This window comes from Pseudonaja textilis, chromosome 1 (assembly GCF_049901715.1).
Source record: "Pseudonaja textilis isolate UNSWEBS1 chromosome 1, rPseTex1.2, whole genome shotgun sequence".
Taxonomy (NCBI): domain Eukaryota; kingdom Metazoa; phylum Chordata; class Lepidosauria; order Squamata; family Elapidae; genus Pseudonaja; species Pseudonaja textilis.
The window spans coordinates 117,600,584-117,626,001 of NC_141990.1; the positions used below are offsets into that span (position 1 = coordinate 117,600,584).

The 25,418-nt window shown below is 38.5% G+C and overlaps 1 protein-coding gene across 1 annotated transcript in view; it reads right to left on the reverse strand.

Annotated features, from left to right (window-relative positions):
- COL19A1 (collagen type XIX alpha 1 chain) overlaps window positions 1-24,812 on the reverse strand; it is a 205,055-nt gene extending 180,243 nt beyond the window's left edge. Inside the window, exons 1-2 of the mRNA XM_087920538.1 lie at window positions 24,725-24,812; window positions 14,874-15,000 (exon numbers count right to left, since the gene is read on the reverse strand). Of these exons, the coding sequence (XP_087776664.1) occupies window positions 14,874-14,964 (91 nt within the window). The 5' untranslated portion in view covers window positions 14,965-15,000; window positions 24,725-24,812. The remainder of the gene's footprint in view (window positions 1-14,873; window positions 15,001-24,724) is intronic.
- Between the last annotated feature and the right edge of the window lie 606 nt (window positions 24,813-25,418).

Consider the following 25,418-nt stretch of genomic DNA (forward strand, 5'->3'; position numbering starts at 1 on the left):
TCTTTGGGCTTCAGAGGCCTCTAATATATGTAGCAATCCACCCAAGGGCTGGCAGAAGCCTGCAACTGTAGCTACCTTTACCCCCACTACAGCAGGCCTAGGGTCTGGGGCCTACCCAGGAACAGATGTCCCAGATAATATGAGAGAGGTGGTGTCTGTGGCCATAAGACAGGAGATTGTGGATGGAATTCAACGAGTTTAGGACCTAATGGGTCAGCTCCTAGACTATTTGTAAGCCTTCCTTCAGGAGGAAGTTCCACTTGGGAGAGCTGGTTATACTAGGACTGGTGCTGGCCTTAAACCCTTCCTACAGTGAATGGCTAGAATACCAGGAGGCGTGTTCCATGGGTCAATCCAAACACAGCCATTCTTCTGGTTCAGAAGAGGAGGAAGGGGAAGTGAGGGATTCTAATTTGTCTGAAGGTGAAGGCAGGAAATCTGAACAGCCAGTGTTCATGGATTTATTTAAGCCAACATTGTTTAAATCCCTTTTGTATAACGCCAAGAACACTGCCCATCTAGCCCCAGATGAGACTACTACAGAGCCTTCCCCAGACTTGCAGTCCTAGGGAGACTCCTTTTTCCTGCAGCCTACTATACAAACAGAGGTATTACCATTGCCCAAACTTTTTCTTGATGTGCTGCTTAAACAATGCACCTCTCCAGGTGGTCTACTGGTCCTAGCCCTACCACTGATGACAAAAGATTTTATAATGTGGGCCCAGATCTGGCCAAAGCTTTACAAATGCCCACTGTAGATCCCTTTGTAGATATTTCAGTTTTGACTTCAGGAACCCCTACAGAGCCAGAGGATGTGCTGAAAGGGGAATACAAGCGGTCTGAGCAAACCTTACAGAGGACCCATCAGGCAGCTGCCTGGGCAGTCCGAGCCTTGACTGTGGCCTCATTCTTCATGTGAGCTTTGGTTTGCTGGCTAGGACAACTACAAGAGTGCATACTAGCAGGGGATATACGAGCGCACCAAGATTTAAATAAAATAATTGCTATCACTGAGTTCATAGCGGACACAACACTTAATTCTGCAAAGTTTGCTACCAAAGCGATGGCATCCTCAGTGACAGTGCAGAGATTGTTATGGATTCTAGGAGGAAATGGAAGGTCGTTTCAGCACCACTCAAGGGGGACAAGCTCTTTGGAGATTCCCTGTAGCCCTTCCTGGTGGAGACCAGGGACAAGGGGAAGATACTCCCTTCCATCTTCAAAAGGTCTGAACTAGATTGCCTCCATACTTCCATCCCTCTTCTTTCTGCCAAGATTCTGGTTCCAGATTTTCATGCTTTCAGAGGGCCTTTCTGGCCCAGCAAGAGATAGACAACTATGACCATCCCATGGCAAGCAGCCCTTTTGAAGAGAGGGGGTTGTCACTTCTAATGTTCCAAGTGACTGCATGTCTAACTCCCCCATCAGAGGCTGCCTCTCCATCTTTGCTTCTTGATGGGAGAATATAACATCTGATGCCTGGGTTTTGCAGACTGTGAGATCAGGCCTTTGCCTTGAATTCCTCTCCTCTCCTCTGAGGTTCTTTATACGCTGTCCCATCTGTCAGAACAATGGCAGGAGGATCCTCATGGAAACTGCCATTCAACATTTAGTGGATATCCAAGCCATCCAGGCGGTACCAGGATCAGCATGGGCAGTGTTTCTATTCCCAGTTATTTGTCATCCCAAAGACCTCGGGGGATTGGAGAGCAATCCTGGACCTCAAATGTCGGTAACAACTATTTCCTTTACCGGCATTTCAAAATGCAGTTGCTCTAGACCATCCTAGAGAGCATTCAGGAGGGCGACTTCCTCAAGTCAATGAATCTTTTGGAGGCTTACCTCCATGTGCCAATTTGGCCTTACCATTGTAAATTTCTCCAGTTCCATTACAATGGACAGCATTACCAGTATTGGCCCCTACCCTTCAGGCTTTCTTCAGCCCCAGAGTATTTTCAAAAATATTGGCTGCTCAATGTTACCTGGATGATATATTAATACAATTGTCCTCAGACCTCACTGCCAGGAGAGACCTTCAACTTACTTTACAGGTGCTGCAGTTGCATGGATTTTTTGATAAATATCAAGAAGAGCCATCTGCTTCTGACTACCTGTCTTCTCCATTTGGAGGCAGTCATAGAAATGATCTTCAATGAAGTTTTCCTGTCTCCAGACAGACAAGAGAGTTTGCCGTCTTTAGCAAAGCAGATTCAACAGCAACACACAGTGCCCCTGGCTCTACTGTCACAGCTCCTGGACAAGATGGTATCTTGTATATCCATCGACTCCATGCCTGGTTGTTTCAATGGTTCCTCCTGCCCTATCAGAGGTAATTAAGATTAAGATCCCGGTCTCTCTTTCGGTTATGCAAATTTTCCAGTGGTGGCAGTCCCAAGCCATCAGCAGGGGACAACTTTTCAAGGGAGCCAGCCACATGGTTATCACCACCGATGCCAGCCTTTATGGTTGGGGAGCACATCCACAATCAGAGACAGTGCAGGGTCAGTGGTCTCAATTGGACTGTACTCGGCCAATCAGTTGGCTGGAGCTCAGCGCCATTCACCTGACCGTCAGGCAGTTTTGGGACAGAGTAGCAGGGACTCATGTTCTAATATCTAATGGACAATGTGGCCACCAAGGCCCACATCAAGGGGGAACCAGATTCAAGAATCTCATGCAGGAGGCAGAGAAGTTAGATCTTTGGGCGGAAAGGCACCTGCTGTCCCTCAGGGTGGAACACATTTTAGGTGTCAACAATGTACAAGCCGTTTGGCTCAGCAGAGCCAAAATAGACTACTTAGAATGGTGTCTCCATCCGGACTTATTCAGGGAGATGACAGAGATTTTTGGAACACTGGCCATGGACCTGTTTGCTTCTCCATTCAACCCCCAACTGCCCAAGTACTTCACCAGGTTCACCACACTGGGGTTGGAAGGGATCAATGCCCTTCAGAGCCAGTGGCTTCAGGGTCTCCTGTATGTCTTTCCACCTCTTCCTCTCATTCGGCTGTAATCAGGAAACTATTCTCGGGAAAGGCAGAGATTTTGTTCCTGGCCTCCCATTGGCCCAGACATCTCTGGTTCATGGATCTGGTGAACCTATCAGTGGCTTGACCTTGGAGGATTCCCTCAACAGGATTTCCCTCATCCAGGGGGCCCTGCTCCATCTGGAGCCTCAATGGTTCCATCTGGCCATCTGGCAATTGAGTGGGGATCTTTAGCCAAGGAAAGTTTCTCTTCCAAAGTAATTGCAATGATCCAGGGCTCTGGAAGACCATCTATTTATCACATATATGATGCCACTTGGAGGACTTTTTACCTATGAAGTACTAAGACTAAACGTACTGCCACTTCGGCTTCTATAAGCAACATTCTGGAGTTCCTCCAGGACAGGCTGGACAGAGGGCTCTCACCCAACACTCTTTGCAGGCAGGTGGCAGCTTTGTCCTCAGTTTTATCTGCTGGTACATTGGAGTCTCTTTCTCACCATCTCTTGGTTCGTAGGTTCCTCAAAGGAGCAACGAACTTGCAACCACCTGTAGTCCATAGCTATCCTACATGGGACCTGTTGAAAGTCCTGCAGACTCTTACGGGGGGGGTTCCCTTTTTGAGCAATTGAGATCTATTGGCCTGAGGTTCCTCACAATCAAGGTAGCTTTCTTGGTAGCTATCACACTGGTGAGAAGGGTTTTGGAGCTGGCAGTGCTCTCTGTTAGGGCAGACTTATGCATTTTCCACCATAACAGGGTGGTGCTGAGGTTAGAAAGGTTTTGTTCCAAAAGTTAATTCTTTGTTCCGCAGAGTGCAAGAGCTGGTTTTGCCGGACTTTTGTCTGAATCCTAGCCATGTGCTTGAAAAGAAGTGGCACATTTTCAATGTACGCAGAGCGGTACACATATATGTAAAAAAGACTTCTTCTTTCTGGAAAATGGAATCACTTTTTGTGTCTTTCCAACTGGCCACATTAGGCAACAGGGTCTTTCCATCTACAATGGGCAGGTGGATTCGGTCCTGCATATCTACAGCTTATGAGACTCAGGGTCTCCCTGTACTCAATAGACCTTCTGCTCACTCCAGAAGGAGTGCAGCTACAACAGCAGTCTGGGCTATACAGGCTTCTATAGAGGAAATCTGCCAATCTGCCACTTGGTCATCACCTTCCCTGTTTATCCATTTGGACATTTTCCCTTCTGTGCATGCAGTCTTTGGCAGACAGTGCTCCAGAGGGTTCTCTTGGAGCAGATGGACTTGGACCAGACCTAGTCCTCCCAGGGACATGCTGGCTTTGGGAAGTCCCTGTCCAGGATTCTCGCAGCAGTCTAACGGAGAAAGGACATTGGCTTACCTGAGACACCCATTCTTGTTGGACTGCAAGAGAGTCCAGCTCCACCCTAGGGAGGTCTGGTAGCTTGGGGGGGGGGACAATCTTATTTTTTCACAGAAATCATGTCACATCTGTCAAGATCACTTCACAGAAAGCTTTGTAACCATGGCAACAGAGGCAGGTCTAAACAGCTTGGAAGACTCAGTCCCAAGATGAAGGAGGCAGTGTTTTCCCTGTCCTGGACTCTCTTGCAGTCCAACGAGAATGGGTGTCTCAGGTAAGCCAACAGCCTTTTCTGCCCATCCAAATCTGTAATCTATACTCACTGCAGCCCATTAAAACAAAAATAAGTGAAGCCCTAATTGCCCATTCTAGAACATTATTAAAGTGCAAGCTTGCTTTTTTAAAATATATTAGTAATATCAACATAGAATATGTGGCACTTTACACTGCCCTGAAGTGTTTATTCTACAGCATTTGAAGTAGAAGAGCAAGATGATGAAAGAAGTAAATGAGATTCAATTTATATAATTCATTTTAGTATACACTTGAAAAAAGCTTGACTTGGCGGAAAGATGGGAAGGGATTTAAAGGAAGAAGGATGGTATCTTTGTTCTTAAACAGAAGTCAGTAGCTAAAGGGTAGAAGAAAGAAAAGCTGAAATTCTCATGAGAAAAAAATGAAGAGATATGGGTAGTTAAACTGGAGTTTTTAGGCAGGGCTAGATTAGAAACTGACAGCAGCAAAGTATAAAGAGAAAGGTATTTCAGAACTTTGAAAATGAAAATTGAGGAGCCAATCAGAATTTTGTCTGAGGAAGGAAGGAAGGAAGGAAGGAAGGAAGGAAGGAAGGAAGGAAGGAAGGAAGGAAGGAAGGTGCAAGATTAAAAAACAAATAAAAGCTGCTTGCAAATGTCAATGATACAGAAGAAAAGTATTTAAGGTTGCCTTCTCTAAGTGCCTGCAAGTGAAAAAAATATTCTATCTGGAGAGATGGCTCTCCAGTTTGTTTTGTCTTGCTAAATGGTTTAGTCTTTTTTCCAACTGCAGAAGAAATACATACAAATATCTACATTTATTTATTTGATTTCTGTAGCTGTCTATCTCAACAAGTGACACTGGGTGGCATATATGTATATGTGCTTTCTTCAATATATTGTATGATCATTCTATTTCTCTGTTTATGTAAGGAAATATTTCTGAAAGGATGAGCCAATGGGACACAGGTTGTTTAATATAACCCCTTTTGCTTTGTGAATGACATTTCACAAGAATTGATTAGAAGAAAAAAATTCAGCTTGATCAGTTTTCAGAATGTTTGCCCTACTGCCCAAATTATATGAGATTTTAAAGGCATATAATATTTTAATTTACATTTTTTAGAATGTGGATTTATTTTAAAATGGTGACTAAGCAAGAAATAGAACTGGAGAAAATTCACCTATAAAGCTGCTTAGGCTGTTAAGGAAAGAGGGTATAAAAGTAGAGTTCCATCAGAAATTTGTCTCAAGAAAATTGTTAGAAGAATAGTGATTTAGGAGTTCTTTAAGAGAACCTGAAATTCATGTGAAAAAATAAAATATGCATACAGAAATTTGTGGGTTTTAGGAAAATAACCACAATCATATGCATTTTAGCAAAAGGCAACACCCAGCTGCAGTTCATTGTAGAAAAATTGCATGCAAAGATATGTGCAGTAGCTGGGGGGAAAAAAGTGGGATTTGAAGTGTCTTCAGAGATGACATTCAGCAGGTTCTGATCAGTTCTGGTGAACCGGTAGTGGAAATTTTGAGTAGTTCAGAGAACTGGCAAATACTACCTCTGATCGGAGGTTTTACAGTATCCTTCTCCTGCCACGCTCACCAAGCCACGCCCACAGAACCGGTAGTAAAAACTTTTGAATCCCACCACTGAGTATCTTCCTGCAAGCTTCCTCACTGATGTTACTTGTGGGAAGTTGGGAAGGAGTGGCTGAAATCACTCGTCCTTGACTGACCTGTGGGACTACTACCACTTTGCTGGGAGGAAGGGGGAAGAAAGGAAGTTGTAGACCATGAGAAAAGTTGTATCCCTGCTCCCCATTCTAACATGTCCCAAGGACTCTCTCCCACAAGGCAGGAAGAGGCACACCTGTCAGATACAAGTGCCCCAGCCAGATTTACTAATCAGCAGGCATCTGAGTCATTCATTCATCCTGCCCATGCTTCCCATCACTGTTAAAGAGATATTGAATTTCATCCTTGCTTATTTGGCCTTATGGCCAGCAAATTGGCTGCAGAGGCCAGAAGGAAGCAGGAAAAAAGGCAGGGAATATGGTCCTCCCATTTTCCTATGTACCATGCAATTATGTGTTTCTGGGAAGTGTAATTGGAACCTGCAATATCTCTGAAGCAACCACAACTTCCCCAAATTTCATACTCCATGGGAGTCATGAGACCTGGCATTTATATTGATTCAATAACTTCTGCAGCATACCTTCCATTTCACTCGTCTAAAACAGATAATGTGAGTTTAGTAGTATACTGATACTCTCCACTTCTTGATATACTGAATGTATACTTGATATATATAGTGTATGTTCCTGTGAGCGATTTTAGAATAACAATTCCTGTAATGCTAATTTTTCCTTTTCATTCTTGTTTAAAGAAATTATGTAAAGGGCTTAGGACTCCTGATGTCCATCTACATAAATCTCCAAACACAAAACAGAAGAGGGCCAAATTTAGGAGGGCTGGAGAAGCCAACAAGGGCTGGATGCAATTGAGGGCTGCCAAAAAACAAAACAAAACAAAACAAAACCCTGCAGTTAACTGTGACTTGGAATATTGACAACTGTTTCATTCTAAGCCCCTACCCACAAAGTAGAGCACTATCAGCCCGCCTTCCACCCATACCAAACATAGAGACAATAACTTACCATGGTTATACCTTCACACAAACACACACACACACACACACACACACACACACACACAGAGGCAGCATATATCTATTTGCTTTGAACATACCCTCACAGATACACATGGGTTAATAATAAGATAGACAGATAAAATACCATACTTTGATATATAGGAGAAAAGTAAAATGATTCTTACACTGGCAAAGGGATTGGGAAAAATTCCAAAAGCCCTGCTCTGGACACTTTACCAACCAACAACTAAATTGTGTACCTCCTAAGGTCACAATATTCAACAAATATTGGGAGACCTTGGCTTCTGTTGGCTGTGTTTTTGACCTTGGCTTCTGTTGGCTATTTTTTATAAATTTAGAAACAAATCTTTTTTGTATAATTTTAAATTGCCTAAGTACACAGAAGCCAGCAGCAATAATAATGTAATGTGATTCAATTATCTCTAATTAAAGGAAGCATGCAGAATGCTTTGTAACCCCAAATAATTAAGGATTGAATCACAGTTGAATAAATAACTTCAGTAGATAGAAATGACTGTATTTATCTGAAAAGAAGACAACTTTGAATGAAAGTGTCAACCTTGGAAAATTAGGATAATAGTTGATTCCTCCCATTTTAAATATAAATAATTTAGAACCAAAACTTTATTTTTTTCAGATAAATACAGTAAATAATATTATAACTTCTATGTTGAAATCACAAGAACTAAAACCTACTGAATTTGGAGTGGATTGTAATCAATATTTAAAGTAATATTCAACTAATTTTATTATGCTTTTACTAAAATAAAATAAACTACATATTAAAAAACTATACATGCTACATTTATGTCAGAGGAATAAATCTTATAATTGCATTATCAAGCCCAGGACCAACTATTATTTATCAGGAAGAGTACAAGGTTTGTCACAATGCTGAATTAACACTACAATGGTATCTTAGTAGTCAACTGCTTTGAAGCTCATTTAATTTGGTACTCAACACATTTTGACACAGTACATTTTGTTTAGGTACACATCATTTGTGTGGTACTCAAGCTAGAACTTGTCAGTGTCATCTGCCTTGTGACTCACTACATTATTCCTTATAGGCAAAATTTGTTTGGTACTTATCATTTTTGGTACTTATTACACCCCCCAGAACTGATTAACGATGAGGATCCACAAGAGACCTTGATTGGGGGGAAAAAAACTACCTTTCTTTTTTAATTTTACTTGCTAAACTGAGAGACATGTGTACTTGCTCTGATCTGGGCACAGGGACTGATTGGAGGGTGCTGAGAACAAAACTGGAATAACTAAACTGGTGGTTTTCCAACACAAATGACATAGACCAGAAATGTTCTACTATTACTGCAATACTACTTAAAGCAGTGACAATGTGTTAATTATTAGAGCTTAGCTTCAACCTTCTCATGTAGTGGTGACTAAATCTGTGCTGAATTTAAAATGGGAAGTTCCTAAGAGCAAGGGATTTCCAAACAAGAATGGGGTTAAAAAGAAAAGACAAACTAGTAGTCTGGGAATGCTTTTAAGAAATACAAAATATTCAGAATTAAAAATTGTGTGTGGTATTTGCATGGATTATTTTAAATGCTCCAGTTCATTATTTATTGTTGCATTTATATGAACTGAATGTTTTCTCTCTGTAATGTGTATCTATTCACTTTATTTAAATATATACAAGAGCAGCTTGTAAGAATAATATCACACTAGATCTGAAATCTACATTGGTGAGGACAGGAGACCTCTACGTGGCACCTTACTTCATTCTCTTCTAATAATATTGTCTAGCAGCCTCCTTCCCATTTTGGATCTAACCATATTGACCACAGATACCATCTTGCCTGCAGCAGGAGACAAAATAAAGCACACCTGAATTCACCTCTCTCACCCGGAGAGAACAAGAAGGGGCATGTGAGATGGTTGGCATTCATTAAGTTCAGTCTTACAAGCAAATTATTTAAACTGAGACTATGACAGGCTATACAGTTATATTTATGTAGGCAGTCAATACTCACTGTGACCCACAAATAGGGTATGAGCTGAAACTGAAAGTCCTGAGAGCATTAACTTTTCAATGACTTTCAGTGTGCAGTATAAGTCAATGTCTTCCGAAACCCCCTGAGTAATTCCAAATGTAAATGGAATTACATTTGGATTGGGCTCGGCAATTGTAGCACAGTCATGAATAATCCTAATGAATTAACGCGAGGAATGATTCATTGGTGCTATTTTAGGAATGCCAAAAGTTTTCAATAATTCAGGGAAATTAAAACTGCAGCACTGTGCCATTTTCTTAAGAATCTATATATTGCAAAAAAAAATTACAATGTAAAATGCAAAATGTATGGGATATTTTAAAATAACAGAGAACAAGAAGGGGCATGTGAGATGGTTGGCATTCATATCCCATGCAAAATATATGGGATATTTTAAAATAACAGTTATTTTAATTATAAGCAGTGATTAAAGCAATGATTTTGAAGCAACATTTCTTTTTGCCTGTTGTCTATATTAATAGTCCATTTATTTCTTCATGTCTGCCATTGTTTTTGTCCAGGATGGTCAGGTTTTAAATTTTGTATGTAGGAGAGGCAGTTTTGACAGCTGCAGCTTGGCATTTAAAGTAAGGAGCTGTATCTGCTATACTTCTATCCTTTTATTTTTATCTTGCAAACTTCTATGCTGTTTCAATTTTAAGACTCTGGATAGCTTACAAATAAAAATAGAACCATAAAACTCTAAAACATAGAAGCAATAATAAAAATTTAAAAATAAGCAGACAGAACCAGTGCTGCATCTGCAGGGCAAGGGATCAAAATCTTAAGAATCTACAGATTTTGAACCCACCAAGAACTCCAGTGCACAACCAGAAGAACATAGCAGTAGAGCCTCCAGCTCCACCATAATTTACTCAAAAGCCTCATGAAAACAATTGTTTTCACTTTCCATCCAGAACATACCCTCACAGATACACAGGAAGGAAGCCATCAGTACTTTGGAAAGCAAACTGGCTATCAAACTGGCCCCTGCCCTTTTAGTTTCATGGAAACTGGTTTGGAAATGCTCAGCATGCATTCACAAACAACAACAGCTCCAAAGGCAGTTGGGGTTTCCACAAAATACTTTATAGATAATAATTGATATTCTGAAAAATTGCAGTCTACAAGTGAACAGGACAGTAACATCAAAAGAAGTGTTTCTCTACTGAAACAATTCATAGATTTCACACATAAGCTGCTACATTTTATAATAAACAGGTATTGCAATAGCCTTCCAAAGCAGCCTAAGCAGAGCATGTTGCAGTCCCAACATGAACTGATAAAGACCATTTGTGAATATGATGTCTTCTCTTTCTGCTTTTCTCTCTCTAATACACTTTCTTTCTCTTCCTCTTTAAACAATACCAAAACAATGGATGCAACGAAAGCAAGAAAATGGAGAAGGTATTTCTAAGTGGGTTGTGTGCTGATCCAAAATAAGTCTCCATTTTGGATCAGCACATGACCCACTTAGAAAATCAATGAATTAAAGACCTTCTTGCAAACTCAAGTGGGATTTGTATTAAAATTCACACCTCTACAATTTTCATCTACATCTCATATATTACTTATATGAGCAATGCCATAGCAGAAACCCAGGATCTACTTCCTTCAATAATGTCAACTTTAAATTTGTACAGCCTGAATCAAATTAATCATTGCAGAATGAAATGTATTGATGTGAGAAAAATAGTTATATTGATTCAGAGAAAATGTATCATAGAGAGAATAGGCTTGGATTATGCAATGTTTAGAATGAGCACGGGCAGGCAAAAAAGCAGTGGGAGCAGGATTGGCTTTTCACTTCCTATCAACTTCCCCATAGACTTTCCTAGTAGAAAGCTGGCAGGGAGCATTGGAAAGGACAATCACATTATTGTAGCTGGCTGCTGCAGCCTGGTGGCACTAAATGGGCCACAACTTTGCCAAATTTCAATCCCACAAGTCTCATAGATCCCAAATTTTGGATATATTCCAAAAATTAACCCATTTAAGGTATTTGATTCAAAAATTGTTGCCCTATAAGACACCATCCAACTGAAGGTTACAAACAATCAAACATGACAGTGTTGGTAGTACATATATAGATCAGGGGTGGGATTCTACCAGTTTGCACCTATTAGCTAGAACCGGTTGTTAAAAGAAATTACTGGCCTAATCCTGTAAGGAAGGCAGGAAGGAAACATTCTGGTGTTGCTTACAGAAACTGCCTCTCCGTTAACCCTTATTACATTCTTGGCAGGACTAGACTTCCTGTCTCAGGAATGTCTCTGGAGTTTTTTCCCCTCCTTTGTTGGTACTTTGCTTGTGTGGAATGACCATTCAAAGTTACAATGGCACTGAAAAAAGTGACTTATGACCATTTTTCACACTTATGACTGTTGCAGCATCCCCACAATCATGAGAGGCCAGGTGAGGAGATGCATGCCTCGATGTGAGTGATATTGAGTTAGCCACAACCAGCCAAAAACATGACCAACAAGCCATGTCCACCCAGTCACATGCCCACCAAGCCATGCCCACCACCTAAGCCACGCCCACAGAACTGATTGTTAAAAAATTAGAATCCCATCCCTGATATAGATTGTAAGAAAGTTGTGATTATGATAATCTTTCTGAATTCAAAATAAATGATTAAATCTAAATGTTTAAACACAGGGATTAAAATAATTGCAAGAAGCATGTAAACTGTTGAAAACATGAACCTCAATACTTTCTTTTAGTTTTGTTATACTTTATTTTTAGGAGTAATCACTTTCCTCAAATAAATAGTTGCTCTACCAGTGGTTCTGCATCAGTGAAAATAAAGGGAAAATTGCTGTGAGCCAAAAAGCTATTAGCATACTCTAAAAGAAGCTACTGCTAGCCTCATCTGCTATTCCACAATAGCTTCCATTTTCCCTGTCATGCCATTTCCTTAATTAATACCATATTAGCTAATTAAATGAAACCATTGCCCAGACTCATTCAGGATACTAAGCAGGAGAGGAACCTTCCTCTTTTATTCATAATAGTACACACATGTTATCTCTCCCATTCTTTTACACAAGTAATTGCCACCATATTCAAAATCCCATTTAATAAGCAAGGTTAATTGGGATCTGCCTGTGAAGCTCCATATGTTCTTGGAGTCATTTCTATGTGCTTTAGCCACCATAAGCAATTGGTAAGGATCTCAATCCAAACCAATCTTAGACCCCTAAAATACAAAACTTTGCTAAAACAGATCATCTAAGCTTGGAGGAAGCAGTAAGGAAGGGCTAACTGTAGTAAGAAGAACAAAATCCAAGGCTGAGCATGGCTTAGAAACTTGAAGCATAAAACTTGGTTAGAAATTTCACTGTCCTTTGAAATGCACACCTCAGCCTTTTCTTTTTATATTCATGACTTTGACTTTGCTCATTGTTCTATGCTGAACTAAGGAAAATGCTTTTCCATGCGGCATCCTCTGATGTCTGTCTCTAAAATGTTCAGAAGTAAGACATATGTTATAAAGAATTGTAGAAACTCAAGGATGTCAGATTTATTTTAATTGGAGGACTTTTTTCCCTTGTAAATATGGACTTTTACCAATGGCAAAATCTCATTTTCTAATGTATGTTTTTCAACTGTATACTCAGCTATTCAATTAAAGATAAATTTTGTAATCTCACATATTCAGCAGGCAAGGAAAGGATAAGGAATATCTAATTGTTTACCTTTCCTTTTTTCAGGAACTGACATCAGCAAGTCTTTGCTGTCTTAATAGTTTGAGAAACAAATTGAACTGTCAGATTTGCTAATCCACATGTCTTACTGTGCTTCACAGCACATTATCAATCATTTAATACTGATTGATGTTCCACAACTCCCTGATCAACAATCCTCAGGTTTGGGCTCTTAGTGATCTTAAATTAGTATTTTGATATTTTAGATTTCTATTTTGAATAGGTATAAAGTCAGTAGCATTTCATTTCTATTGTCAAAAACTCATAATGAGTGCATTCATAACAACCTTTCCATTGACTTCTATTAAATCAATCAATATTAAAGATCCTATTATAGTAATAGCAATAGCACTTAGATTTATATATACAGCTTCATACTGCTTTCACAACACTCTCTGGACAGTTTATAATGTCAGCGTATTGTGCCCAACAATCTGGGTCCTCCTCATTTTACCAACTTTGGAAGGATGAAAAGCTGAGACAACTTTGAGCCAATCATTATCAAACTGCTGGCAATAAGCAGAGTTAGCCTGCAATCCTGCATTCTAACCATTGCACCACCACACATAAATGATATTCCACAGCAATTCCACCTTCTACTATAATAATCACTAGAAACTCTAAAGGTTTTTTAAAAAAGAGGCTAATACCTTTTTTATCTACATACTTTATTTCTTTACACACACCCATATATATTTGATTTTTAGGCAACCCAGTAACAGAAGCTGTGGCCAGAAGAACAGTAATTGACTCAAAATACTGTACGGAGGAGGAGAGATGAAGGAGAGGTGTATAAAGGCAACATTTTTAGAATAAAGAGATGTTAACTTACCAAATTTAATTACCATCATAGACCAGTATAAGGAGAGTGAGATACAAAAAAAAATTAAAAAGCATAAAAGTATATTAAAGTCTAACTTTTAAAAAGCTAAAATATTGAAAGCATATATAAAATCAAAAGTAAAAAAAAAACTAAAGGAAGGGTAGGAATATTAAATTGATATAGGGGAACATAAACATTAGTACATGACAAACTCAATTTATCATAGTACAGAGCACTTTCAAATAATGAACTATGATAAGTTAAAAGGGAATAAAAGAAAAAGAAATAGCAAAATGTGGAATGAATCCTACTCGACTTGCATTTTTAAACATATTCAAATATTTTTCTTTTTCATTTTAGATAGTTTATAATTTCCAGGTCATTATTTATCCCAGTTGTCAGATACATAGGAGCATTCTGCTTCTGGGAAAAATTTTAAGAATTGCACAGTTGCTTCTTTCAACATCAGCTCCATTTACTTTAGTTGAATTTACTTTCAAGTAAGTGTATTATCACAGCTAAAAGACATAATTTGGAAACAAGTCCTATTAAAACCAATTGGATTGATATTCTGTAGTAAATACTGTTCTGAATGTGGCACAGAGCGTGCACAACTAATGGAACAAGACTGTACTTATGAGTCTGCTGGGTTTCCAAGCCCAGGATTGGGTTCTTTTTGGAGTTGTAACTTAAGAAAATGAGGAAGTATCAATAACAGCACAACATAACTGTAAATGAGGGTATGCACATTCTAAATGTAGACTCCTGTGAGTGATCAGGAAATGGAAATATTGCTGGTGGATATCTTAGGTGAAAATATCTTTCAATGTAATTTACATATTCCCTAGATCAGAAACACTGTTTAGCTCCCAAAACGCCACCTAACTTAAAAATATTTGTCACAATTTAAGTAACCTCTAGTTGTCCACACAGTATAGCTACATTAGGACCTGAGGTTTACATAGACATATGCTGTATTTTCCATGTAATTGTAACTATCCAACAAGATAAATATCCCAACAAACTTTCTGAATCCTATTAAAAAAAGGAAAATAAGGAAATACCTGGCTTGTCAGTGACTATGGTAGAATGAGACATAGGAAGGAGGAAGACCGCAAACCAAAGCCATCCTATGCAAGATCCAATAGCCTTCATCTCCTCTTGGACACATGTGAACAAATGACCAGAAATCTGAAAAGAAAAACAAACATGATTACAGATTCTCTAACCATGCATATCTGGATATCTGATATGGATGCATAACTGAATCATATACAACGTCAACTGTATAATTATGAATAGCCAAAGGGTTAGGAGTTTCCCTACTTTTTGAGTTATTATCTCATAGCTACTGTTTTTAGGAGGAGAGGATAGATGATTGGGCTAAAATGGGGAACAAATAAGGAGAAGCGTGGATTTCACAGCTATCTTTTCTGCTGCATGGCCTGCCCAAATGAAATTAATGAGGCAGGCAGTGCTGACCATGATTTCAGCTTGATAGTCTATTATTAAATGGAGCATGGTAAAAAGAATAGCTTACTTTGTAACATCCATTCAACCAAGCAGTAAAATTAGTGCCGAATATTTTTTTTCTTTCTTTTTTCTAATTTCTTAAATTAGGTGTATTAAATTTTTGTAAAGCTATAAAAAACCACCTCAGTCAAGGAACTTCTTCCTGTTCCCACCCATCCTCATAATTTAAGCAACATTGTAGTGAGCGATATAAATCCAGAATAATTATGAACAATCGGAATAAGCTTTTCACACGCACATTTATACAGGCTTTACTCATAAACACATCCAGCAACATATCCTACAGAAAGAAAAGGTGTGTGTGAGCAATTATAAGCTAGAATTCCCTGCTATGTACTAATTATCATAAAGATCTAAAAATAGAGATTAAATGTTTGTATATTAGCCAAGAACATCTTGATGATCAAAAATGTATCTTTTTTTCTTAATTGCTAGAGCTAATCCTCAATCGTTTTTCTGTGTGTGGAGGAATGGACAATCTCCAGTTTTTGAGAATTGTGTTTTTGACTGTAACAGCTGTTCAGAAATCATTTGTTCTCCGCCTTGTAATTATATTATAGTTTTTGTTCATAAGGCTACTTTATTTTACTTTCTGGGAGAATTATTTTTATTTAGGTATGGAGTTATCAAATGGATATTATCAATGTTTTACATTTTTGTTATATTTGATCTATACTTCTTTTGTATTTTGTTAACTTTGCTTATTGAAATAACTCATGTCTGAAAGCAGTACAGCTGAAATTAGCTTGCACTTTTTTACAGCATTATAAAATATTGTTAAGTGGAAACAAAGAAGAATCTGTTTTAAACAATCTCTATCATCAGGGTGACAGTAACACTACAGAAAAAGCAACAATAAAGTCATTGAATTTTACAGAGGGAATGGTGTTTCTCAACCACTTTTAAAAGACTGATGAGTAATAAGTTTCAGGCAGCTGCACAAATATTATATATTTTGGTCAATAAGCCATTAAATTATTAGTAACAGCAGATTTACATTTTTATTTCAGAGCTTTTGTCTTTGTTATTTAAATTTAAACAGAATGCACTCACTATAAGAGAATGCTGAGCTAGTCATCAAATTAGATTGGAATGTATCTCTCCTATATTTAGATTTAAAGGAATAAAAGAGGAGTATCACAACCTTTTCTTTTTCAAATTCAACAAAAGATTTGAAAGTGTATACATACATACATACATACATACATACATACATACATACATACATACATATGTTCTTAAGTTTTCACGGGTACTTACGTGTATGGTATTCATACACGTAAGTTTGGGTATTTTCCCATGTCATTATAGTTGTGCTTTTAAAGTTGTAGCAACGTTTCGGCAGAATCTCATCTGCCATCATCAGGCTTCTGTATTGTGTTCATCTGTGAGTCAGACTTTTACAGTTGTTTCAGTTTTAAATTTGGGGCTAGCCTACTGCTGTGCCAGAATGGTTTTTTCTTCATCCTGATTGGTTGGGAGTCTAGGTCTGTTTTTATTGGTCTTGGAGTTTGCTGTGTTCTGCTTGATTGGTGTTTCTAATATCTTCTGTCTGTTTTGTGGCTTTTTTTGTCTTGATTGGCTGGCAATATTGTGTTCCTGTATTGGAGGCTTTTAGTGCAGCTTGGCTCCAAGTAAATGGATGGCTATCATTTATTAGGAAGCTAGGTTTCATCTGGGTGCCTGGTTGGGGTGTGTTTGAGCTGGAGGTATCGGGGGTGTCTGTTTGTGCCCAGGTGTTTGCCTGGCTTGTGGTGTGGTGGTTTTTTTGTTTGTGAGTGCAGGCTTCCAAATAATTGACAGTCTGGTGGAATCATCTCTTCTATTCATGCTTTCAGGTCTTTTTTCAATCTCTATGGCTTCTCTGATAATTCTGTAGCTGGGGTTTTCTATAGTGGCTAGGGTTTTGGTTCCATTGAAGTTGATGCTATGACCTGTGGCTTTCATGTGTTGGACTAGTGAGGAAGTGTGTTCCAGCTTTTTTACTGCATTTTTGTTTTCATCTAGGCGGGTACTTATTCTTCTATTGGTCTGTCCAATGTATGTGGCAGGGCATGATGCACAGGGGACTTCATATATGCCTTGGTTTTCCAGGTCAATTTTATCTTTGGGGTTTCTAAGGATGGATGCTATTTTTCTGTCTGTTTTGAAGGCAGTCTTGATGTGATGCCTGATTATCTTACTGATCTTACTGATTTTGTCAAAACTGAAACAACTATAAAAGTCTGACTCACAGACGAACACAATACAGAAGCCTGATTATGGCAGGTGAGATTCTGCCGAAACGTTGCTACAACTTTAAAAGCACAACTATAATGACATGGGAAAATACCTGAACAAAGCTGAATAATATATATATATATATATATATATATATATATATATATATATATATATATATATATATATATATATATATACATACACATATACATACATACATACATACATATATACACACCCTTATATATATATATATATATTAGGGTACCCTATGGATATGAAAATTATGGTACTAGAAAAAATAAATCATCATGATTTATTCATGCCATCTGTACTTTATGACATTAATTTTATCTTTATGAAGACAGGATTAATCTGATAATAATGAAAAACAATTAGCAATGGTAATTCAGAACAGAATACATTTGCCTTTGATTTTGGAAACCCACATAAACAAAAATTAAAAGCAGTGAGATCCAGAAAAATATATTTTGTTTAATTTCCAGAGGAATAAACAGAGTTCTATCTATCTTTTTTAGTTTATAGGAGACCAACTCGCAACAAAATCAGACTCACCTATGTTTCAGAGTCTTGCACACTCCTTAATTTAAGATGGCCCAGGCCTTGTTTTGCAATCTTTTACTTGAAAGGCTGCCAAAAGATGGTCTAGACTAGTGCCGATAATATTACCTATGAAATGTCTGTAAGAAAACAGCCAAAGACAGAGAGCACCACGGACCCTTCATTTCAACCTTAAACTACAAATATTATCCTTGATGGTCTTTTGTGTTGGGTGTCCTTTTTTGGAAGTGACAAAGCATTTTCTCCCTCTCTGGCAATGAAACACATTCATACTTGCCCAGACATCTGTGCATATCATATGCAGACTGGTGTTTCTACTCATCTGAAACTGACTCTCCCTCTCTTCATTCCTACCACGACTCATCGGCTTACAAGGTTTGCACAGGAATCATATGGAGGAAGCCAGCAACATTATTCTTCCCCAAATTCCTGAAGGGTCTGATTGGAAGTTCTCAGCCTCCAAAAAATACTATCCTTCTCCATGCCATAGCACAGTTAATTTGTTCAGTATATTCTGGTTCTTTATGCCCTAGTAAACTTCATTGCTTCTTTGAGTTTGTGTAACCTTCTGCTCATGTTATCAATGAAAGTATTGAGACACCCAATGTTTTGTCAGCCTCTTTTTCCATTGCCTTCAATTTTTCTATACAACCAGATCTTTTCCAATGATTCTTATCATTATGAGTCCAAAGTATTTTAGCTTTTGCTTCATTATTTGAGTGTTCCATTTTATTTCATCTAATACTGAATTATGTGTTGTTCTTGGAACCCACAACATTATCAATATTTTTTCCAATACCACATGTCAAAAGAATCCATTTTCTTCAATTTTCTGATGGTCCATCTATGGGAAAAACCATAGTGATATGGCCACTTCTTGCTTAATAAACATATTTAGAAGCTTAATACACATCTATGAGAAACAGAGGGCACACCTGTAAATTGTCATCAGCATGCTGCATACAGAGAAGCAGCCTTTCAAAAATTCATTTTTTCCTGCTTTTTTAACTGCAGCTGTGCCTCGCACGGCAGCTGAAGTTGAAAAAATCAGGAAATAAAGGTCAGGTAAGAGCCCGGGCGGGCGGGTGGGCAAAAACATTAGCAAACATAGAACCGGTTCTATGTCTGCTGCTCTTCAGAGCTACTGGTTCTACAAAGGTGGACAGAACCGGTAGAAACCCATCCCTGGGAAGAACTCATATAGAACCCTTGAAAGAAAGTTAGGAAAAGGAAAGGATTCATTCTTTCATTCCAAATGAAACAGAAACTCTTTGCTTCCAGGAAAAAAAAAACTACTTCTGTATGTGTGTATGTATAATGTGTTTATCTATGAAAATTATGAAAATGAATATATAACCTCAGCCTTTTATTCATAGTCCATGCTCTGCATGAAGATATAACATTTTCAGAATCTTCTTGGAGTCTGTATATTAACCTGGAATACTTTCCTAGAGTTTATTACAGAAATTCTTGGGTGTAGCAAACCACTACTTTCTTGTAGTCTGCTCTGAGCATTTATGTTTTTTTAGAGCGAGTAGCATGTATTTCGTCCAAGACTGAATGTTTGTTATTTTGGAAATTTAAAACATTTTTTTCAAAGTTTATATTTTTCCCCAAATAAAGTTTGGTTTTGTTTATTTCCTATGGGATCAGCTAATCTTCCACAGGGAAAATGAAAGGCAGTAACTTCTAGCCATGCATAGCTAGGATTTTACACTACTGATATTATTTCAAATTCTTTGCATTTTTTAGAGTTAATCATTAGAAAGCGGGCACTGATTGTGAACATTCTCTCTTTTGCATACTGGTTTTTTGGGAAGTGTACCATGTAAGGTTCTCTCTGAAAAATAGTTGTTGGCAATGGAAAAAAAAATTGTTAAAATAAATTATCCAATTGTTGCTAGTTGAAATATGGAGGGATGATTTGGTTGAAGCTGCATACTGTAGCTGAGAAACAGGAACTATTTAACCCAGCCTCATCTTTCATTCCTGATCAAAATTCTCTTTGGAATTTTTCCCTGGAAAGGCAAACAGCACTTGAGAATAGAACATTACCAAGAGTGCTAATGCTGATGAATGCAGCATTACTACCATAAGACCCATTTCTATTTTTAAAAAAATCTGCTGGAAATTCATTCTTCATGCTTAATATAGGAAGTCTTGAAAATAAGTGTCACCTATATGAATCTCCAGATTTTCATTTCCTGAAGTATTTTGCATCATATCCACCACTTTAGATATGAGACAAGATGTTTTTAAGTCTTCCCTCAATCTGGATCTATGCATGAGAATATTTTATTTATTAATTAGGTGTATGTATGTTGTATTTCCTCTAGAAGTTCAAGATGATGTTCATGGCATGTCCTCCTTCAGTTTTCTCCTATACAAGGACAATCCTGTGAGGTAGGCTAGACTAAGAGAGATAGATTGGCCCAAAGCCATCCAAGGAGTGTCCATGACTAAGGGGAGTTTTTTTGGTTTACTGATACTGCCAGGTCTGAAAAAGAATGTTAAATCCACTGAGAAGGTGGAGTTCTATACAAACACCTGCCCTTAGATGTTCCAATGTTCTTTGCAGAACTGAAGGAGAAGAAAACAGGAGGTTGGTTCCCACTTAATTCATAAGAAGCATCTCAACAACAATTATGATAAATGTCTCATAGTTTTCTGGAAAAATTGCCTGCCAAGAGGTTCTTGTTTTAACTGTTTAAAAACAATGAGAATCGTGTTTAATGCATTTTGATTACACTTTTTTCCTTGTGCTCCACTTTATTTCTTTTCCTAGCCCAAAACATTTTACATATAATAATACAATATTTATACAACAATACAGTGAAATTCAACATTGCAAGAATAGCCAAATGGGAAAAAGTGTAGGCTTAAATTCTTCACTGACCCTAGGGCAAACAAATCTTGTACAGAAATCCACAAATCTATTAGCCTATGGCCATTTTGACACTTAATCTTCTAAGTGAAAGACATTAGATGAGTCAATACAGGTAGTCCTTGTTGTACGACCACAATTGAGCACAAAATTTCTGTTGCTAAGTGAGACATTTGTTAAGTGAATTTTGCCTCATTTTATGAACTTCCTTGCCACAGTTGCTAAGTGAATCACTGCAGTTGTTAAATTAGTAACATGGTTGGTAAATGAATCTGGCTCCCTCATTGATTTAGCTTGACAGAAGGTGTTTACATGACACCGCAACTGTCATAAATATGAGTCAGTTAGTTTTGATTACATGACCATGGGGTGCTGCAATGATTAAGTGTAAAAAATGGCCATAATTCACTTTTTTTCAGTACTGCAGTAACTTTGAATGGTCACTAAATGAACTGTTGTAACTTGAGACTACCTGCATGGTTGAGAACCTAGAAGAGGTATCACTTAACCTATGCAGGTGCAAACTATATTTGCTGGTGACTCTCAGATAAGAGGAAAGCAACTCAACGTAGGTGAAAAATTTTCCTTTAGCAGTTGTCACAATTATTTTACAAGGACAATAACTGCATATTCAGAAAAAAAAAGGCAGCAGAGAAGCAATCACCATGTTTGCAAGCAAGGAGAATACTCTCCTGATGAATTTCTACTTTAGGAGGCGTTGATTTGTTAAAGACAGGGGAACTTTCACAGAGGAAAAGAGTTGGTAGACTTAATGAACAGAACTACTTGCCATGTGTCAGGGTGAAGACCAGACACAAAAGTCAGAATCTAGTGCTATTTGAATTAACTCCAATTTTACATCCGTTCCCTTACCTGAGCAAGAATGTTCGGGTACATTCCTTTGACGTGGGAATATGTTCCCTTTCCCTTGACATGGATCCCCTTACCAAGCTCCAGTAGTCAAGCTAGTGTTTCCTCTTTTGCCTTCCTCTCTGAGAGCTCAGGCACCCGTGACCAAAGTTGGATTGGAAAAATGGTCCATCGCCCAGCCTTTTGCTCTAGGATTGGCACCTCTCTTGCAGCTGTGTAGAGGGGGGAGGGCGCTGCCCATGTGCCTGACTACTTCCCCAAAGTTCCCAGGGAGATCACACTCAGAAGACTAATAAGGAAATAAGCAAGCTAGCAGCAGCCAATCCCAGACTGAATCATTTTAGATTGCTTGTGCAAGTGCTTATTTCCCTCGCGCCCTCAACTCATTGCTTACAATTTAGGAGATCTGTGGAGTTTGACTGGTCCATCTTCTCATTTAGGCCTGGCTGATGCAGGTAGCAGATTAATATAGTAATGAGGTTGCAGAATATGGGGGTAGGTGCTACATGGTCCTGATTCAAATGACAAGGAAAAAGTCATGCATTTTAAAAGTCTTCCATGATTAAAATATTTATTTACAAACCATCAAGGGGATTCCAAAAAGACAAGTTTCACTGGCAATTTGAACTTGCATATATCACCTTACCACAGTTTTTACTATCTCATTTAATCAGAGGTATTCTGATCAGGACTTAAACGTACACTTTGAGGTAACACATTAAAAATCTGCCACTGACGCTTCAGTAGCTGGTACAATTATTATGCCTTCTTATTCTTATCTTTTTAAAAGCAGACAGGTATAGAAACTTTTTGGGGAGGGGTTGATATCAATGGTCATCAAGACAGGAATGTTTTTACCTCTTTAATAAGTACAATATATCCTGTTCTCTAATATTCTTAGAGTCACAAAGTAGAGCCGCTAAAAAGAAGTCATCTCAATGTCCTGAGCCAACATGTCTTCTTGTGACTACTTCCTTGCTACCAAAGTGTACAAAGACCTTGATGTTTCTATTTGAAGCCATTCACATCTGATTAACACCACCCAACACCTTTTCCATTGGGAAACTGCATGCTTTCATCACAGTTCTCATAAATCCACAATGTGAACATGTGGCCCAAACCGAGGACAATTTCAGTTACTCTCCTATGTTAGGAAATGTGAACCCTGGACTAATTCCAGCCACAGGCTAAGACAGTGAAGCGATTTTGGAAGAATCCGACAGATATGTAGGATAATTCACAGGTTTGGTTTTAGGCATCATGGGAAGCAGACAGAGCATAGGTTCAAGTCTTCATAAACAAATGCCATTCTTAAGCAAAACTGAGAATAACTCATCCTTGAGAGAATTCTTTAATATTGAGGCAAAAAGCAAAGTGAAAAAAAGGACTCGCACTTGCTATAGCTTCTGCCTCAGGAGGCCCTCTCCAAAGCTATGATTAAAATAGTGAGGGCAACTCTTTATTTATTTATTTGAATTGTCAATCGCTTACAAGACAATAGGTATAAGGATAAACATAGTTATGAATGCATGAAATGAATACAAATAAGAAAAATAAAAGAAACAATAGGACAGGGACAGTAGGATAATAGGTCAGGGACTCTATGACTGCAGAAAGGAGCTAGGAGAAAAGAAAAAACTGCTTTCATGGACTTTGTAATTTTTAAAAATAGTTCTGTCCTCTATGAGTAGTAAGCCAAGCACATCAATACAGCTGAAGTAGGGCTCTTATACCTGACCAAGAGGAGATACACATCAGAGCTACATTTATTGTAGTATGAGGTATAGGATGGGAATGTCTGGGCTATCTTTTCAGCATAGTAAAGTGAAATGAACAGTGGCGGTATAGTAAGGTTGTACTCTGAAATCTGCAAATGTCTTTACATTTTGTTCTTTTCTAATAACAAAGAGAAAAGAAGCACAATCTAAATAAAGTGTAGCCTATTCAGAGCCTTCAGATTGGAATGGGTCATTTAAAATTCTTCCTGTTCATAGGAATGGTACTCTCTAACCTTTGCTGAAAGCAATACCCTAGATACATTTGTGATAAGGCATAACAGCAACACAACACAGCAGAATAGTAAAGTCTTCAGAAATGGCATCAGTAGGGAAAGATACCATTTTGACTCTGAATAAAATCACAAGAGAAATGGAATGACTCCTTTAACTGAGTACTAGAAATTCATTTACAAATAATGATGCACTTTACGCTGTTTGCTTAGCCTCAAAAAGATCGCTTTTCTTGATCCCAAATCTTCAAAATAGCACAGGAGACCGAGAGAGTTTGACCCAGTAAAATGCAGAAGCACTGTAGTTCCTCATGGGAAACACAACCCGTTAAAATTCCAGCATTCCTTTAAGCTATACCCTTATTCCACTAAGTGTCCTACCTACACAATACACATTTCAATGTTGTGGTCCAGCTATGAAAAAGAACAACAGCCACCTCAACACACATATACACGCTTAAGAGCTGTTTACTTTTAACATTCTAGAAAGTGGATGAAAACTCTCCGTAGAATCCATTCTCGCTTTACCAGTTTGTATACATTAAGCCTTAGTTTTCAACTGTGTCCTGTGCTCTCAGAAGAGGCATTTTCAATCAAGGTTCTTGTGCAAACAAACGCCTGTTCTGTTATCACAAAACTCGGCAAGCTACATGACATAATCAGCATCAAAGAAGCAATCTATTTATCAGCAGGCAATCCATCACAAAATTCACCGAGAGCTCCATTAAATGCTGACAAAACTCAGCAGCAGAGCAGACAGTACTTGTGGGCTAGGCTTGGCATAAATCAGCTGGTCATAAAGAAGAGGCTCTTACCTTCAATTTTTATTTATTAAGTTTTCCCCAGAAGCAGAGCCAAGGCCAGTTCAGAGCTGCTGAGGAGTTGCTGGAGTCTCTAAAGAAAGGGAGAAGGGGAATGCATCTCTGTCCTTATTAGTCTCACACAGTGTGATCCTCCCACTCAGCGGAGACTGAGAATCTAACTGTATGACAGGGCAGCCCTGAACTCCGGCACTGGTCTCTACAAAAGCCTATGCTAATAGCTTGCAAATCTGGTAATAATATTAAAGGAGTTAGGTTTGTGTCACAGAGAGCCCTGCCGGGGCTGCTGCCTGAAAGAAAAGGTGTCTGGTTTCACCACACTGCCTCTGAAGTCCCACACTTGATCGGGGCACAACAGCAGGGGAGTCTTCCCCCACATGTTAAATGTAGCCACATCTCATCAGTTTGATAGGCTTGGTCATACCTTGTACATCAACTGACCAGAGGCAAGCTGCACTTACTTACGGCACTGATGCTGCAGAGAAGTGAGGACGGCTGCTATCTGAATTGCTTTTGGGGAAGCTCATCATCGCAAGGCAGAGGGTTCTTACCATGCAACATCGCTGACAGGAAAAAAATGGTGTGTTCCCTGTTAATTCTCCCTTGCACACAGTATGCTAAAGTGTGCCTCCAGAGAATTCTCCTGACAATTCCTATAGTTGCATTTTTGCATTTAACTAAAGAGATA